The sequence below is a fragment of the Hemibagrus wyckioides genome, linkage group LG16 (genome assembly GCF_019097595.1).
Source record: "Hemibagrus wyckioides isolate EC202008001 linkage group LG16, SWU_Hwy_1.0, whole genome shotgun sequence".
Taxonomy (NCBI): domain Eukaryota; kingdom Metazoa; phylum Chordata; class Actinopteri; order Siluriformes; family Bagridae; genus Hemibagrus; species Hemibagrus wyckioides.
In genome coordinates, this window is record NC_080725.1 from 10,455,744 (window position 1) to 10,473,054 (window position 17,311).

The 17,311-nt window shown below is 38.3% G+C and overlaps 2 protein-coding genes across 3 annotated transcripts; one reads left to right on the top strand and one right to left on the bottom strand.

Moving 5' to 3' along the window:
* Positions 1-1,278: 1,278 nt before the first annotated feature.
* On the bottom strand, positions 1,279-4,914 carry setd9 (SET domain containing 9). Of its 2 annotated transcripts, XM_058412255.1 has the most exons (6): positions 4,763-4,914; positions 4,209-4,543; positions 2,322-2,445; positions 2,103-2,218; positions 1,524-1,629; positions 1,279-1,423 (listed from the first exon to the last, which is right to left on the bottom strand). In XM_058412255.1, the coding sequence occupies exons 1-6, from the start codon at positions 4,858-4,860 to the stop codon at positions 1,330-1,332; spliced, it is 873 nt and encodes a 290-aa protein (XP_058268238.1). In that variant the 5' UTR covers positions 4,861-4,914; the 3' UTR covers positions 1,279-1,329. The 2 variants fall into 2 exon arrangements, with proteins under 2 accessions (XP_058268238.1, XP_058268237.1); XM_058412254.1 differs by having other exon boundaries at positions 1,279-1,629.
* A 1,305-nt stretch (positions 4,915-6,219) lies between these two features.
* On the top strand, positions 6,220-15,195 carry pdxp (pyridoxal (pyridoxine, vitamin B6) phosphatase). Its single transcript, XM_058412521.1, has 2 exons — positions 6,220-7,064; positions 9,579-15,195. The coding sequence occupies exons 1-2, from the start codon at positions 6,464-6,466 to the stop codon at positions 9,902-9,904; spliced, it is 927 nt and encodes a 308-aa protein (XP_058268504.1). The 5' UTR covers positions 6,220-6,463; the 3' UTR covers positions 9,905-15,195.
* Positions 15,196-17,311: the final 2,116 nt, after the last annotated feature.

Sequence of the window (17,311 nt, forward strand, 5' to 3'; positions counted from 1 at the left end):
TAGTGATGGTTGTTTGCTTCCAGAGGCATACAAATTTATTGTAAATTTAGAGACCCTCCTTATCAGAATGTTATGTTTTAGATGTTCATTTTTTTTCATACATTGACTCTGCTGGGGAAAAAACAATAAGCATTACAGTAAAAAAATTTATTTAACACTTATTTTGGTGTAAAGAAATTCTAGTGTTAAATAGACAATCAAACAGCAATTATTATTCAAAAGGAAATTTTATCATTCATAATGTTTGTACATAGACTTTTTTTTTTTTTGGGTTTTTATTTTGTATTTTACGTTATACTTAAATAACTGGCAAACACTTCCAGGAATAAAGTTCTGGAAATATTACAAACGTGCTCTTGACTTTTTTTCAGCTTGGTATCTGTGTAATTAATTGACTGAATTGTAGTCTATGCTGATGGTCAAAGGACAAAAATAATAAATCTGACCCTGTTTGAGTTAGTACACACTATGCACTGCAGTGACTCGGTAAAACACCTTGTGCAAGCAAGAAAAGGGAATCCAGTTGGTGTATGAAAACAGGGAGCTTAAAAAAAGCTTCCAGTGAAACCAAAAAATAACCTGGTTGTCTGGTTTTGGGACATTTAACCTGTACATAAGATGTCCCACTGTACCTGTGGCTGCAGCCAGTTAGATCAAACAAGCAGCTCAATTTCTGCCTCAAAAACTAATCTAGATACAAAACTAGGCTAGTTAGCTGATCCTAGGACTGTAGGACCATTCTTGAGGTTAGACTGAGTTTCTGTATCAGCACAAAAAGTTGATGCCAACCAGCATTTTTCAAAAATAAACACCCAAATGTTGGATAATTATACAGTCCTCAATAAACTATTCCAAAATCTGGCCCCCGGTGGTCCAGTGGCAGGATCCTGTGCTCTCATTGCCGCGGCCCGGGTTCGATTCCCAGGCAGGGCGCCGGCCCAGCCACGGAAGAGTTGATTCTCAGTGCTGGTCCCAAGCCTGGATAAAAATGGGAGGGTTGCGACAGGAAGGGCATTTGGCGTAAAACCTGTGCCAAATCATGCGGATCAAATGATCTACCACAAAACAGCAGACCCTGCCATCATACGGGACAAATGCTAGGGAAAAAAAATAGTTCAAAATATTTTCTTGTATGTGAAACCTAGACTCAGTATTTATAACATAATTGGCTAAATCTTTTGGCTTATTAGTTATTATACTGATGTGTGTCCAATGTGCCTACTTCTGGACAGCCTAATGGCTTTTTATGTAACGGAAAACAACAGCACATCAAACTAATAAGAGAAACTTTTCTTTACTGTCATTGAAACAGGTTGTGAGGAGGCATAATCAAGACTCATGCACTATGGTGTAATAATTGGAGAAAAGTTCTTCACCACTGTTAATCTCCCTTAATGACACAAGAATGACACAGCGCAACCTCCTGAAAGAGAAACCACATCAGACTTAGTGGTGATAAACAAGATGGATGTTTCAGTAGTACTAAAATTAAGTCCATTAAATCAAGTGAATTTGTTTCTTGCCTTTGTACATTATGTCTGTAATTAACATTAGGAAGATACTGACGAAATTCTATAGGAAAATCCTCGGGAACGTCAAATTCCTGGTAGCACACGTTGGCAGCCTTTTCTGGGGATCAAAAAAGAGAATGGGAGAGTTTGAATAAATATATGTCTCTAGTATCTCAGTACACAGGCCAATATCACTGTCTATCGTACTATGAAGACAGTGTACAGTGATGTAGAAAGCTAAAACCATTATGTAGCTAAAGGAAATATCTAGAACAACTTGGATATTAATCTTCAGAAGATTCAGCAGCACTTTAAGCTTTTATTCTGTCCAGCTCTCCAAACTTATTCTGTGCACACAGCTCAAACAGATCTGCTTCTAAACCTTCAACTTTTATCTTCTAATGCAACCATCAACGTCATCATGCTAGTCATTATAGATTTCTAGTTAAGCTGATTGCACAGCTGCTACATACTTCTGTGGTGGATTTTTCATTAATATGAATAATACTACTAATAGTAAAATACATCATAAATATTTGAAAAAAACTTTTTCACTTTCTTATTTTACTAAATATTCCAGAAGTCACTTGCCATTGGAGCAGTTGTTGACATACTGCCCCACCGCCAGGGGGTTTTCTGGGAAGGGAGTCAACCAAGAGCTGTCGCTCAAACGAAATGGGCCAAGTCGATCCCGCCCACTGCATGACCTATGGCACAAAACAGCACAGACTCGCAATTGTAGGACAGATTGCAATGATTACACTTCTGTATTTTTGTCATGTTGGCCAAGTTAATGGAGTTTCGACTTACTGAAAGACTAGCCTGGAGAGTCCTTTATCATTGCCATCGATCAAAACAGCATCGATGCATCGAAATACAAACGGGTTCCGAATGGACTGGAAGAAAATGGGTTCGTCGGCCTGATAGATGGTTCCTGTGGGAATGGAAACAATTATTTTTAAGATTAGACTGCAACAATCATGCACTGTGGATTTCAACAAATATTTCAGTAAATACACTATATTGCCAAAGGTTTTGGAACACCCCTCCAAATCATTGTTTGGAGTTCAGGTGTTCCAATCACTTCCATGGCCACAGGTGCATAAAATCAACATAAAATAAAAATGTAGACTGCTTCTACACACATTTGTGAAAGAATGGGTCACTCTCAGGAGCTCAGTGAATTCAAGCATGGTAACGTGATAGGTTGCCAACCTGTGCAATAAGTCCATTTGTGAAATTTCCTCACTACTAAATATTCCACAGTCAAATGTTAGTGGTATTATAACAAAGTGGAAGCAATTGGGAACAGCAGCAACTCAGCCACAAAGTGGTAGGCCACATAAAATCACAGAGCTGGGTCAGTTTGGGGATGACCCCTTCCTGTTTCAACATGACTGCGCACCAGTGTACAAAGCAAGGTCCATAAAGACATGGATGAGCGAGTTTGGTGTGGAGGAACTTGACTCGCCTGCACAACCTGATCAAACTACATCTTTGTCATGGGAATTAGAGCAGAGACTGGGAGCCAGGCCTTCTTGTCCAACATCAGTACCTGACCTCACAAATGCGCTTCTAGAGGAATGGTCAATTCCCATAAACACACTCCTAGACCTTGTGGAAAGCCTCCCTAGAAGCTGTTATAGCTGCAAAGGGCGGGCCAATTCCATATTCAACTCTACAGATTAAAAATGTGATGTCATTAAATTTCATGTGCATGTAAAGGCAGAGGTCCCAAAACTTTTGGCAATATAGTGTTTATTTAAATTGAAAAGGGAAAACACTAAAATGTGCAAGGCGGGGAAAATTCACTAATGCTAATGTAGCAATTAAAATCTTGATCAAAAACCAGGCAATTATGTAAATTATTAAAGGTTGCATAAAATCTCATGTTCACAAAAATGTTTCATTTCATTTACCCTCTTAGATAACTGATGGCTTGAACACCAAAACAAACAAACGAAAAAACCCAGTATGTTAAATGGTGCTGTTTTATATGCATCACTGTGGATGAAACAAAGTATAAACCATTAAAAATGTATCCTGAAAATACCAAGTCATTTAAAATGGTTTAAGCCATGCATCTTACAATTATTGCATATAATATTCAAAACTTAGATGTCTTACTATGTAGACATTCAGCACCATGAGGATTTAAAGAGGTTTATGAAAGCTCAATGATAAAATAAAAAAAAACTGCCAAAACATCTGAATGTTCAGAATAAAAGTTTCAAATATTTATGAAATATGATGCATTTTACATAAATAGTTTCTGAGCAGTGTATTCCTGATTAATATCCATGACTAATGACATTTCTTGAATCAGTCCCAGAAAGCAAGGTCAATGTCTGTCATTCTTTTGGGCCTTTGTTGTGTGCCAATGTTAAGCAAATATTCTTATGTTTATTGGCCTAATGTTGTGGAGGCACGTCCAGATCCAACTTTAAATCTACTTTATCCAAAACAGTGTTAATGTGAGGTAGATTTCAGTCAATATATACAGTAGGTCTCTCTGTAATTTTTTTGGAATTCTCTACTGAGAATAAATAAAAAACACCCTCATCACCATGAGCTAGATATGAACTCTAAATGAGTTGTATAAGAGAAATAAAGCTCTCAGGTTTATGTGACAGCAGGTCAGAGTTTTGGGTGAAAATAAGTGTGTTTTATTTGACGTATAATTAAAGTCTGTTGTACCTGGATACATGGCTACAGGTACACCTTTGGGCACCTGTCCCCGGGTAACAAACACCCCAACTCCTGCGCCTGGCAGAGAGCTGGCCATTTTCTCCACACAGAAGCCCAGGGTGTGCAGCATAACCTCGCCAGGCGGCGCTTCCGGGCTGCGCACCGCGGCATTGTGGGTAATGTAGTAATGGCGGCGAGTGGACTCTGGTAACAGGCGAAGCTGTTCGGTGTGATTGCTCGCGTCGTTTCTAAGCAGCTCGGTAAAAAGTCTCACGAGGGACGCGAGGACATGGTCATCGTCCAACCGCTTGTCTTCAGCTCGCTGTTTCACCTGGCGAAGGGTCCTACACAACAAATATACAGCAAAGAAGGAAACTATCCGGGTTACGTCTCAAACCGGATATAGCACCCGAGACAGCGCACTAGCCATCACAACAAAGTGCACAGAAGTAAACAAAAACTCGTCCCGATAGTAAATCAAGCAGCAAGCTATTATACATCGTGCTACACAATAAATTTTGCTGTGCAAGCTGTATAGTAGAAGTTAAAGGGTATTTTAATACCTGTCGTTTTTCCTCAGATTTAAAGCAATCCAGGGAACGAATCTGTGTCTGTAACATTTCCATCTTTCCTCCAGAACTTTCAGTAAATTCTTCCTCATGCTATGAAATCGAGAGTTGCGGTCCTGTGAATTACAAACGCGCTCAGCAGAGCCACTGTCGCCACCTAGCGGCCGGGAGAGCACTGCACTTTTTACCCTGTCGCACACACGTCTGCTGAGAAACCTGATTGTATCAAAACAATGGATTAATCTTACAATCACACCAGGCTAATGTTTTCTGTGCTCTAAACACCTGATTCTACTAATCAGCTAACTGCCCTTTGGGAGTTGAAGTGCTGTTAGAGCAGAAAAAAAAGATGTGCAAGACAAGGTGTAGTTACTCAAGGATCAAGGTTGGGAACATGTGGATTAGAAAAACAATAGCTACTGGACTATAAATGTGTCAAATTGACTTTAAGTGACAATATTGGTAATGCCAACATTTTTTAGCTCAGAAGTATAATATATATATATATATATTAGCTTAAAATCTATACAATGGTCTCTTAAATGATTAATAATATTTGTGTTCATTGTACACTGCATTTTTGTAAAGAGTGGTTATTTGAGTTACCATAACAGCTCAAACCAGTGTGGCCGTTGTCCTCTGACCTCTCTCATCAACAAGGCGTTGGATGTTTTTTATTTGTCACGCCATTTTGTGTAAACTCTAGAGGTGTGTGTGTGTGAAAATCCCAGAAGGTCAGCAGTTTCTAAATTACTCAAACCAGCCTGACTGACAACATGCCACCGCTATAGTCACTGAGATCACATTTCCCCCCATTCTAATGTTTGAACATGAAGTACGTGACCTGTGTGCAGAAACATTCATGAAATGTTCTAGTAGCTTATTAGAGTACTTACACCAAAATGTTGATTATTGTTAGAATTACATTAGATTTTAGGCTGAAATAAAAAACGATAACAGTTCATAGTATTTTCTCCCAAACTCTTTCTATAAATTATTTATCTTGAGAGTGTCTTTACAGGGGGAAAAAATCTAAACACTAGATTTTTGGCTTTAATTATTGCATACATATTAAAAATGCACAAATAAATGACAATTTTGTAATTGTAAAAAAGTAAGAACATCCAAAGAGCTGTTGATAATCGATTGTGATATCTATATTTTTATTTCATGTAGTGTCTTCCCTTAGGGATTACAGTAAATCATACTGCAGTATGTGTTCTTTTCTGTTCTCCATTGTTAAAAGATATTAAAGATCTTGATATAGTCTGAAAACACATTATTACAAGATATTTTCTAGACGTTTATTTGAGTTCATATTTGCGCCATTTAAAAAGGCCGAGTTCCTAAACCGCGGTAATTGATTACACCATCAGTGACTCAAGTCGCCTGTTATTGGTGATCACCGGGTGAGGGGGCGTGGCAAACTGTAACCTGAACCTGATTGGTTCCGTCGTGGCGCCACGCCCCCAGCGCGAGACTCTGTACCTCAGGAGAAATGGGGATAAGGTTTGATGATTGTGTGAATCTCAGACCTATTTAGAATTAGGTGTAGGGGTTAATTTTCCGGTTTATCCCCCCCCCCAAAAGTCTCGTGTTGATTGTAACGGCGACGGTTTCAGACGAGTGACGCAATCGATTCGGCCCGCAATCATAGGATCGCACGCGAGCTCGTTACCGCAAGCATCGATCAGGATGGCTGGCGCGACAGCGAGCAGTGGCTGTCAGAAAATCCGCGGCGCTCAACTGCAGGAGCTGCTCGAGTCCAAACACAACGTGCTGTTCGACTGCGACGGTGTGATCTGGAACGGAGAGACGGCGGTGGCGGGAGCTCCCGAGGTGGTGCGCGCGCTCAAGCAGCGCGGAAAGCGAGTGTTCTTCGTCACCAACAACTGCACCAGGCCGAGGCAGAGCTACGTGCAGAAGTTCGCGCGGCTCGGGTTCGCCGATGTGGACGAGAACGAAATCTTCAGCTCGGCGTACTGTTCGGCTGCTTACTTGCGCGACGTGGCCACGTTCAGCGGCAAGGTGTTTGCCATCGGCTGCCCTGGCGTGCACACCGAGCTGCGGGATGCCGGTATCACCGTGGTCGAGGAGGAAGAAGACGGACCGGACGTCAACATTTCCAACTGCGCCCTGGACTCGGACGTGCGCGCCGTGCTTGTGGGCTACGACGAGAAATTCAGCTTCATGAAGCTGGCCAAAGCCAGCTGCTACTTGCAGGACTCTGAGTGTTTGTTTTTGGCCACTGACCCTGACCCTTGGCATCCTCTTCGTGGAGGAAGAATCACACCAGGTAACAAGTGTTCTTGAGGGATTCCGTCATCAACACTGCACCGGTTTACAAAACCAGAACCAGTCCATTAATTCCATTTTGTCCATTAAAAACCGACACAACGTAGACAGCTACTGTAGTAAAAACCTAATTCTTATGAATGCGTTATTCTTATAATGTATTATGAATGCGTTATATGCAAGAATGTAAGACATTATTTTTTAGAAACACGTCAAATTTGTTGCAAAAAGTCTCCGAGAAAAAAGCGTCAATTAAATGATTCATTGAACGATTCTGAATCAGAGAGTCGATTCAGTACATATACCTTGAGTTTCTATTTCAGTTAGCTCAGTTAGCATCTAGTTTAACCTAATGTCTGATATTTTCTATTGCGGAATGGGGCTAAAAACCTTTACGTAGCTACTCTTTACATAGCAAAGTGGTAGTAAACACCCAAAATATCTTGTACATTGCTTTAAATAATTATTAATCGCTTATACAAAAGTTTGTTTTCTGAATGTGTGAAGAAGTGCAAATACATTGGAACTGCAAATAGCTACACCGGTTTACAAAACCAGAACCAGTCCATTAAATCCATTTTGTCCATTAAAAACCGACAAAACGTAGATAGCTTCTGTAGTAAAAGCCTAATTCTTATGAACTGTTTAACCCTTATTATTTACTAGAAGTACATGTGTGTAGAAGTGCAATATACACACATACAACTGCAAATAGCCACTCATTTAAAATAAGATTCAAAAACTTTTAATTCAGCTAAACAAACAAAAAGTCAGCTCCAATCCATCCAGTGGGCCTTGTTTAGATAGATTGGGACAAACTTTATTAATGTAAATACCAATAACACCAAAATGTAAGAGTCAAACTAAATACAGTTAATCGCAGAGCTTAGAACTCTATCTAATTTAGACCAGCCCCAAAAAAACAAAGCAAAAACAGACAAGTTTTCCCCTTCAATTAACCCAACACATTCTCCATGGCCTTATACAGTCAACATCTTTGTTTTCACTATAGCACTGAGTAATTCTGAACAATCCATTTTCAGGACATTTCCATAAACACCATTAAATGTAAAGTAGTCATTCTGTGCAACACACAGATAATTGTATTAAAAAAATGAATTTTTCAAAGCCATACTCAGCACAATTGTGATATGTGGCTAAGATGATAGTGTTTAGTTTGGCCTCTTTTTATAGAGACACCCCCAATGCCTCTTCACTCCATCGCCATGCTAGTCTGTTAAAAAAAAAGATATTGCTGTAAGCGCCCAGCGCAGTCAGATATTTATCTGCAAAAAAAACCCATGCTGTGCTTCGGCATTAATGATAAACAACTCAGTAGGAGGGTTTAATAATGTAGATATTCACTGATTGGTTCAGGGTTTGACAATCCATATTCACTAGCGGCTTTTGCTGTGTCATGTTTCCTATTTTTGTGGTAAATTTGACTGAAACGGTGTGATGTTAAACAAACCTGAAATTATTCATATCTTGACTGACTGTGTGAATTGTGCTTTCACATACATTGAAGCTTTCAAATATACCAGCAGTCAGCAGGGTAACATCGTTACAATAGAAAGCTAAATGTATTCGTTATTAATTAAAAGTGGCAAAAATAATATTAAAAATGTAGAATATACGGCTTTATTTCACAATGCTTTTTTTTTATTGTTTTATTATTTTACTTTATTTTTTATATAACAGCAGCTCTGACAGTAGTCCTGGCTAAAAAGCAAATCGCAGGTTTATATTTTATACTTTAAACATGTGTAATTGTTGACATGATGACAAGCTGCCATTTTTTTCTTAAAATCTTTAACAGAGACTGGGTATTGCTGCTGGAACATAAGTTATAAGCAGAACTGATCAGTTTTGTGGACATTTAGAAACATGGGATGTTAATATAAATGGAAAAAAGTCTCGTGTTGTTCATTAATGTATAAAAAAAAAAAAGAAACAAATAGCTGTGATATAAAAGTAATAAAACACTTGATATTGGGATATGCTGTTACTGGGAAAAGATTTACTTTGGGGTGATAAGAGTAGCCGTTTTTTATTTTAATTTATTTTTAATTTTTTATGACTTTTTAAAAAAAAAAGATAAGTCATTCTCTTTGTACATTGTTGTGTTTATCTTTGTTGAGTATGATTGAGCTGAACTGAAATCCATAGATCACTGACAATGAATGAAAGGGCAAAGCCCAAAGAAAACAGAAGAAAATAATCCATTCATGATTTTAGACAAATGATGATAATTCACATTTGTAAACTTAGTATTTATTCTCTTGTGTAGCATGTATTGAATACACAACTCACTGTTGTGTATTATGTTATATCCATCTGCACTAGCACAGTCTACAGGTGTATTGTTGACTTGTTGAGTGTTCTTTATGAATAGGATGAATGCTTTTTCTATTGTGGGAGGGAACCCAACAATGTCAAAAGAGCTGTTTGAATAAACGTCACTCCAGGGTTAAGCACATTCACAAAACACTGACTCTGTTTCCTGCATCTACAGGTTCTGGGAGTCTCACTGCGGCTTTGGAAACCGCCAGCAGCAGGAAGGCCACGGTGATCGGCAAACCGAGTCGTTTCATGTTCGAGTGCATCGCCAGTCAGTTTGATTTAGACCCAGAGAGCTCTTTGATGGTGGGCGACCGCTTAGAGACTGACATCGTTTTTGGCGTTAACTGTGGCCTTTCCACAGTGCTCACACTAACGGGCGTCTCGACCTTTGAACAAGCACAGGTTTACAAGGACAGTGACGAGCCGGAGAAGAAGGACTTTGTGCCCGATTATGTGGTGGAGAGCATTGCAGATTTCTTGGAGGCTTTGGAGGAGTAGGAAAGAAAGGATGGGGTGGTTTTGAACTCCATAATAAACCCCAGAGCACACAGCTTTTGCCTGGTACCCAAAACAGTCATTACTGTATGTTCAGTGCTGTTGTTCATGGTGTACAATTATACGTACGTGTCATCATAGCAGGAGTTCTCAGTTCATCATCTGTATTAGATGACATGGACGTACCATTCGGTTTAAGTACTTGAATGAATAATGAGCACATTTTGAAAGGAGTAGTTTAGCCAAAAAAAAAAAACGTTCCTCACCCCAGATGTTGTCGATCATAATTAATGTACTATAGTTTTGTTTCTTTATTTGTGACTTAAATGAAACTAACAAGAAAGAGAAGCTTAGTCAGGGCCTGATATCCCAACCCCACCACCTGTGTGTCACTATTATAGATATTTTTAGTTCTATGCATGTACATCTAAAGGAAGTGATGACATAGAAATGTGGGGTGTCTGATTGGACTGGCAGTTCCACACCAATCACAGATTAAACCTCACCGGTTGACTACACAACTTCACAAAATCTGGTTAATTACATCCAAATGAAATTGTATCGGATCAAAAAGCAATATAAAACGGACAAGGTTGTTTCAGACCTGCCAACTCCTGAAGATTAATAATGAAATCACAGCCCAAAACCTATAGCAAGAGATTTTCAGTCTTTGGATCATTCATGAAATAAGTCTTTTTGAGGAAAACTGATGCTTTCAGATGACTGAATTTTTCCACCATAGTTTCGTGTTGATTAAAAAGGTTTGCGTCCAAACATGTCACTTTACAAATAATTTTAAATGGTCAAACATCCTTAACAGATCCACTTGATTAGTGTTAACTAAATACTTGTTCAGGATTTTATCTCACATTAACAAACTGAAAACATTTGACGGTAAAAAGCTGAAACACGGAAAAGCACAAAAGCATAGATCAAATAGATTACCAATGTGAGTTGGATAAAGTGGGCGGGGCCTCCAGTGGGTGGCAGTTAACGTTGGACAATTTAAAAAAATAAAAATGGTCTGATTGGCTCGTCTTCTTACTCTGTTTGACATGATCTGGCAACTTTGGTTAGATATGCACACTTTTAATTATAAAGTTGTGGCATGTTGAACAAACAATACAGTATCTATGGGAGAGAACATTTATGAATTGAAAGACTGCATCACATTTTTGTTAGTCTTTTATGTTTGTAGGAAACTACCTCGTGACTTTCCTGCTGTGTTTTCAACCCTGCAAATCCTTGCTTATTTAGCATTGTGCCAAACGACTGCTCAGTAATGACGTACACTATATTGCCAAAAGTATTCGCTCACCTGCCTTGACTCGCATATGAACTTAAGTGACATCCCATTCCTAATCCATAGGGTTCAATATGACGTCGGTCCACCCTTTGCAGCTATAACAGCTTCAACTCTTCTGGGAAGGCTGTCCACAAGGTTTAGGAGTGTGTTTATGGGAATTTTTGACCATTCTTCCAGAAGTGCATTTGTGAGGTCACACAGTGATGTTGGACGAGAAGGCCTGGCTCTCAGTCTCCGCTCTAATTCATCCCAAAGGTGTTCTATCGGGTTGAGGTCAGGACTCTGTGCAGGCCAGTCAAGTTCATCCACACCAGACTCTGTCATCCATGTCTTTATGGACCTTGCTTTGTGCACTGGTGCACAGTCATGTTGGAAGAGGAAGGGGCCAGCTCCAAACTGTTCCCACAAAGTTGGGAGCATGGAATTGTCCAAAATGTCTTGGTATGCTGAAGCATTCAGAGTTCCTTTCACTGGAACTAAGGGGCCAAGCCCAGCTCCTGAAAAACAACCCCACACCATAATCCCCCCTCCACCAAACTTTACACTTGGCACAATGCAGTCAGACAAGTACCGTTCTCCTGGCAACCGCCAAACCCAGACTCGTCCATCAGATTGCCAGATGGAGAAGCGCGATTCGTCACTCCAGAGAACGCGTCTCCACTGCTCTAGAGTCCAGTGGCGGCGTGCTTTACACCACTGCAGCCGACGCTTTGCATTGCACTTGGTGATGTATGGCTTGGATGCAGCTGCTCGGCCATGGAAACCCATTCCATGAAGCTCTCTGCGCACTGTTCTTGAGCTAATCTGAAGGCCACATGAAGTTTGGAGGTCTGTAGCGATTGACTCTGCAGAAAGTTGGCGACCTCTTCGCACTATGTGCCTCAGCATCCGCTGACCCCACTCCGTCAGTTTACGTGGCCTACCACTTCGTGGCTGAGTTGCTGTCGTTCCCAAACACTTCCACGTTCTTATAATACAGCTGACAGTTGACTGTGGAATATTTAGGAGCGAGGAAATTTCACGACTGGATTTGTTGCACAGGTGGCATCCTATCACAGTTCCACGCTGGAATTCACTGAGCTCCTGAGAGCGACCCATTCTTTCACAAATGTTTGTAAAAACAGTCTGCATGCCTAGGTGCTTGATTTTATACACCTGTGGCCATGGAAGTGATTGGAATGCCTGATTCTGTTTATTTGGATGGGTGAGCGAATACTTTTGGCAACATAGTGTATGTGCATGTCCACTTTAAAAAAAAAAGAAAAAGAAAGAAATATACAAACTCTGTGATTAGAAAGAAAGTGATTCTGCTACTTGATATTTATTTTTTAGACAAGGAGGCTGATCGGCTTCATCTGGGTACGCGGAAAAGTTTTAGTTTCATCTAAACTATTTCTTTCTAGTTTTTTTGGCGACATTCTACAGACGGCCCTGCAAAAGAGCATCCTCCCAGCTGTAATTATCTGAAAGCATGGCAAACGTAATTCCATTTAATGAAGAAACTCTTTGGGGCGATGATGAAACAGCATGCCATACACGCCCGAAGAAAAGGAAATATCTCTTTGATAGTAACTTTTGTGTAGAATATACCTGAAATTTTTCCTGTGAAATCCTCCTGCCCAGCAACAGGCTGTCTTTTGGAAAGTTTTATTTAATTGAGTAATAACTACTGAAATGTGGAGAATGTACTGTAGCAAGACTGTGGTATTCAACCAAGAGACTTATTTTCTGGTTGTGTAGTGAATTAATTTAATCTCACAGTGACATAAAATTCTCCATTCTGATTGGTCAGAAGGTGTTGGAATAATTTTTCTAAGGATCGCTCAGAAAGTAGTTCCGGCTGCAATGTGCTATTGTTTCCATAGTAACAGCTTAGCCAGTGATTTGTATGGTGAAGTGCCATATATGGTAATTGTCGATATGTTGACGTTTTCTGTAGGGAGATTCTTGATCTAACAATTTTGTAAGGAGTCTCCAGTGTCGGTGCTATTTAATGGTCAGAAGTAAAGCGTCCTGACACTGGATGTTTTGTAGTTTGGCATTACCATGATGACCTGCATGTTTGTTTTTTTTTGTTTGTTTTTTTTAATTATTATAGGATGCTGTTGACAAAGATAGCTGCTATAATGTAAGGAATGACGGAAACTGATTGGTTTCTATAATTGCATAATAATGCAATGTTCACTAAGTATGAAAAATTAATAAGATTTGGCAAATTGCAGAGGTGAAGGAGAATTAAAACACTTCTGCATGTGCTGTTATTGGCATGGTAGTCACTTCATCCTGTGGTGTTTTATTCCCTTTCATGATATCTAAATATACTGTGCAGCATCTCCGTAGCTTTAGCTGTTGACACAAAATAAAACCGAATTCTTCTCAGTGTTCTACAAAATTTGTTATACAAAGTGACAATCAGTATAATTTTGAACTTGACTGGTTAAGTTGCATCCAAGGGTCTATCTGTCGCTCAGCACATGTTCTGCTGTCTGTCTGGGTTCTGCAGTGGTAGCATCTGTGTACTCAAGCTATTGTGCCAGTTTAACGAACATGTAACATGTAGCTGGACTTGACATTTCTCTCAGTGTTGAATGATATTCTGTTCTGTTTTCTAGCAGCTCTTCCTGTTTGGTGCGGTGTTTACATCGTCCCAACTGACGTGTTTTCTAAAAGTAATTCTAGAGCTTTTTAAAGCTGCCGTTTGGGATTTAATGATTTATTACTACATGTAAATCTTATTTGAAAGATTTATGCCTTTTTTTTTGGAATCATAATCTTACAGCTTTTCATGAAAATTGACCTTCTCATATTTTATTTTGAAAAAAATTTTCACTCTACATTCATCCAGTCTGATGGAATATTTTCTTTTCCTGTGCACCTGCATTATAAACCTACTGAACGTTTTGGATTTGGCGTCAGTAATGAGTGGATGGAGTTGTAATGGAAAACCTGTATTACTGTTTATTATATTCTAATAATTGATTGTGGAAGTCCTAATCAAGCTATCATTTTTAGAATCAAAAAATTTTAACATAATCTTCTGTTGGATACCTGGACACTCAGGAATCCCAGGTAATGAGCAAGCAGGCTAAACTGCCAAAGAAGCATTAACTAAAATACCAAGCAAATGCTCTATGCCTTTCACAGATCTGAAACCAATTTTAAATGTATACATCAAAAATAAATGGCAATCAGAATGGAACCAATGTTTAATTAACAAGCTGCATGAAATAAATCCAAACATTGGAACAAAACATACATTTCCCTTTAATAACCGTTGGGATCAAGTCGTATATACAAGATGCAGAATAAGACACTCAAAAGCTACACCAATTTTTACTATCATGTAAAACCCTTCTGTCCATCAAACATACTTTGTTCGAATGTAACACTTTTACCCCTAGAAGAAAACTCTTTTATTCTGTTGACACTTTTGAAAAAGTTTTTAAACAAGTAAACCCATCTTCGGTTCCTAAAAAAAGTTAATCTTAAACATCTTATATAGTTTTAATATTGAATAACAAAAACTGACTCTCGCCAAGAATATAGCCATAGAAGCTGGCATGGTGTTAAAAAAGAAAGAAAGATATTCTAATAATTAGTGATCAATGTTCGGGTTTAAACTGGACTTGTGTGACTAATATAAAGCTTGCGTGATTGTGTCCATATGTCTTTAGCTAGACTGGACAGTCTGTATCTATATAATTTTCTTAAGATAAATATGAAGTTATTACATTTATTTAATGCCAAACTCTGCTGTGAGAATAATGTGTACATGCTGTGACCTGGTTTGGCATTTCTGTTAGTACGTTCCTGTGGTGGTTATAATTACCTTTTTAATAAAACAGTTCCCTCATATTGAAATGCTCTTTGTTTCTGTAATATGAAATGTTCTAGCAAAGCTATATAAGGAATCGAATACATTTATGAAGTTTAACATGAACTGTATTGTATAAAATGTACTGTATAAAATATTTCTTCGTTGACAGTGGCTCAGTTTGGCTAAGGGTTTTTCTTTTAAATTTAGCTGAATTTTTAGCAATATTTAAAAGAAAAAAACAATACATTGCTCTCAAAACATACTTTTGAGTAATTTGTCTCATCATCATTCAACATCTCAATTTAATATTGAACCACCCTGCATCTCAATTCAACTATCCCTCCTAAATGGTATCAGAGATCAGAATTACAGTGTCCCAAATTGTGCTACATGTTAAAATGAGGTCTACTATTTCCAGTAGATTTAGTGTTGATCTGTGCAGACTTTTTCAATTCCGATTGTTCACAAATCCTTGCATGACAGAGATATCAATTTTGTGACGGTTTGCTTCACTGCATTTTTTAGCACATTTTAGCTGCATTTAGAGAGGTGTAAATAAAATGTGGAAAAGGATGTAATAAATGAGGATATGAAGCTAGTGGGTGCAAGTGTTGAGGATGCAGAAGATAGGGATAGGTGGAGAGAGATGATTCGCTGTGGCAACCCCTAACGGGAAAAGCCGGAAGAAGAAGAAGAAGAAATTAAATGTGGAAAAATAAATTAAATGAAAAACTGAAATGCAAGAAGGACTTTTTTTATGGTGACCTAGGCAACAAAGTTCTCTTCTGGAAAAGTATTTACACATTTTTTGTACTAAAGGTTATGAGATACGATACTTTTAGTGCACAACTGCAGCGTAATACGAACTGCAGCATAATACTTTTCGTCTTAGTTAGATTGTCAGGAAATTCGGATGATGCAACTTCCTGTTTAACTTCTTGAACTATTATTAGAACTTCTTTAACTACTGTTTTGATTAAAATGACCTATTTCAATGATTGTTTTTAAGTGTAGTTATAGTGGGCTGGGAAAGATGCCCTGCAGAAACCAACTTGTATGTTAACATAATTTTTTACCTGAACCATTGCTTTACCTGCAGCAGTGTGTAACAGCTGGAGGTGCCAGCAGAGGGTGCACCACAACCCATTTTCACTAAAACAATTCAAATAAATAAGCTTTTCCGCATAGTAAATGACATGATGCTTTGAACGACCAGGAATGGAAAATATTTAGTTTTAATTAACTCTTGTTTTTTTCTTTTGTTCAAAGTCTTTTTATTGATATTTTACATGATATATCAACACTTTCAAAAAGAAAAAGAGGATGAAGTTTTCTTGCTCCAACAGAGCTCCCCACCCCCACTGCACCATTATTATACATCATGTTCTATACCATATTATTATTATATTAGAGAAGGAAGAATAAGGACATCAAGATTAACCATCAAATATTAAATTTGGATCCATTCACTCTACATATGTCAGCACTGGCTGCCAAAATATTGAAAAAAGTTTGACTGCAGCCTCTAGTGGAATAACGTAATATCTAATGTCTAATCTAATAATCTAATAATCTAATGTAAGTCCCTAATCCACTGATTAAAAGTAGGCGGCGATTTGTCCTTCCATTTACGCAATAGAAGACATCTAGCAATTAAATTTGAAAAGGAGATCATATTTTTTGTATTATTATCTAAACCGAGTTCTATAGTTAGACCAAATATTGATTAGAAAGAAAATTAAATATTAATTGCCAGAAATTTACAAGCTTAGAACATGACCAAAACATGTGTGAGCGATTGGATCTCAATATTACATCTGTCGCATAAGGAGTTTATATTTGGTGAAAATTTTGCTAATTTTGCTGTTGTCCAATGTAGGCGGTGAACCACTTTAAACTGAATGTCATAGACAAAATTGAAGATGAATGAACCTTATTAGTAATATCTTGCCATGTTTCTTCTGAGAAAATCAAATTAAGGTCACGTTCCCATTGTTGCTTTAATTTTGTTAGGGATGTTAAGTTTTGCGAAGAGATCAGAGAATATATCAAACCGATGATATTTTTAGAGAGTGGGTTGATTTTTAGAATGGTATCAAGTAGTGACTCTGAAGGTAGAACTGGAAAATCCTCAGTGTTAGATATCATAAAGCTACGAATCTGTAAATATCAAAGAAATGTGTTTTTGGAATGTTATATTTTGCTCTTGTTTGATGGAATGACATAAAGCTAAGATCACCATATAAATCTTTCAATGCAGTAAGTCCTTTCTCTACCCAACACTTAA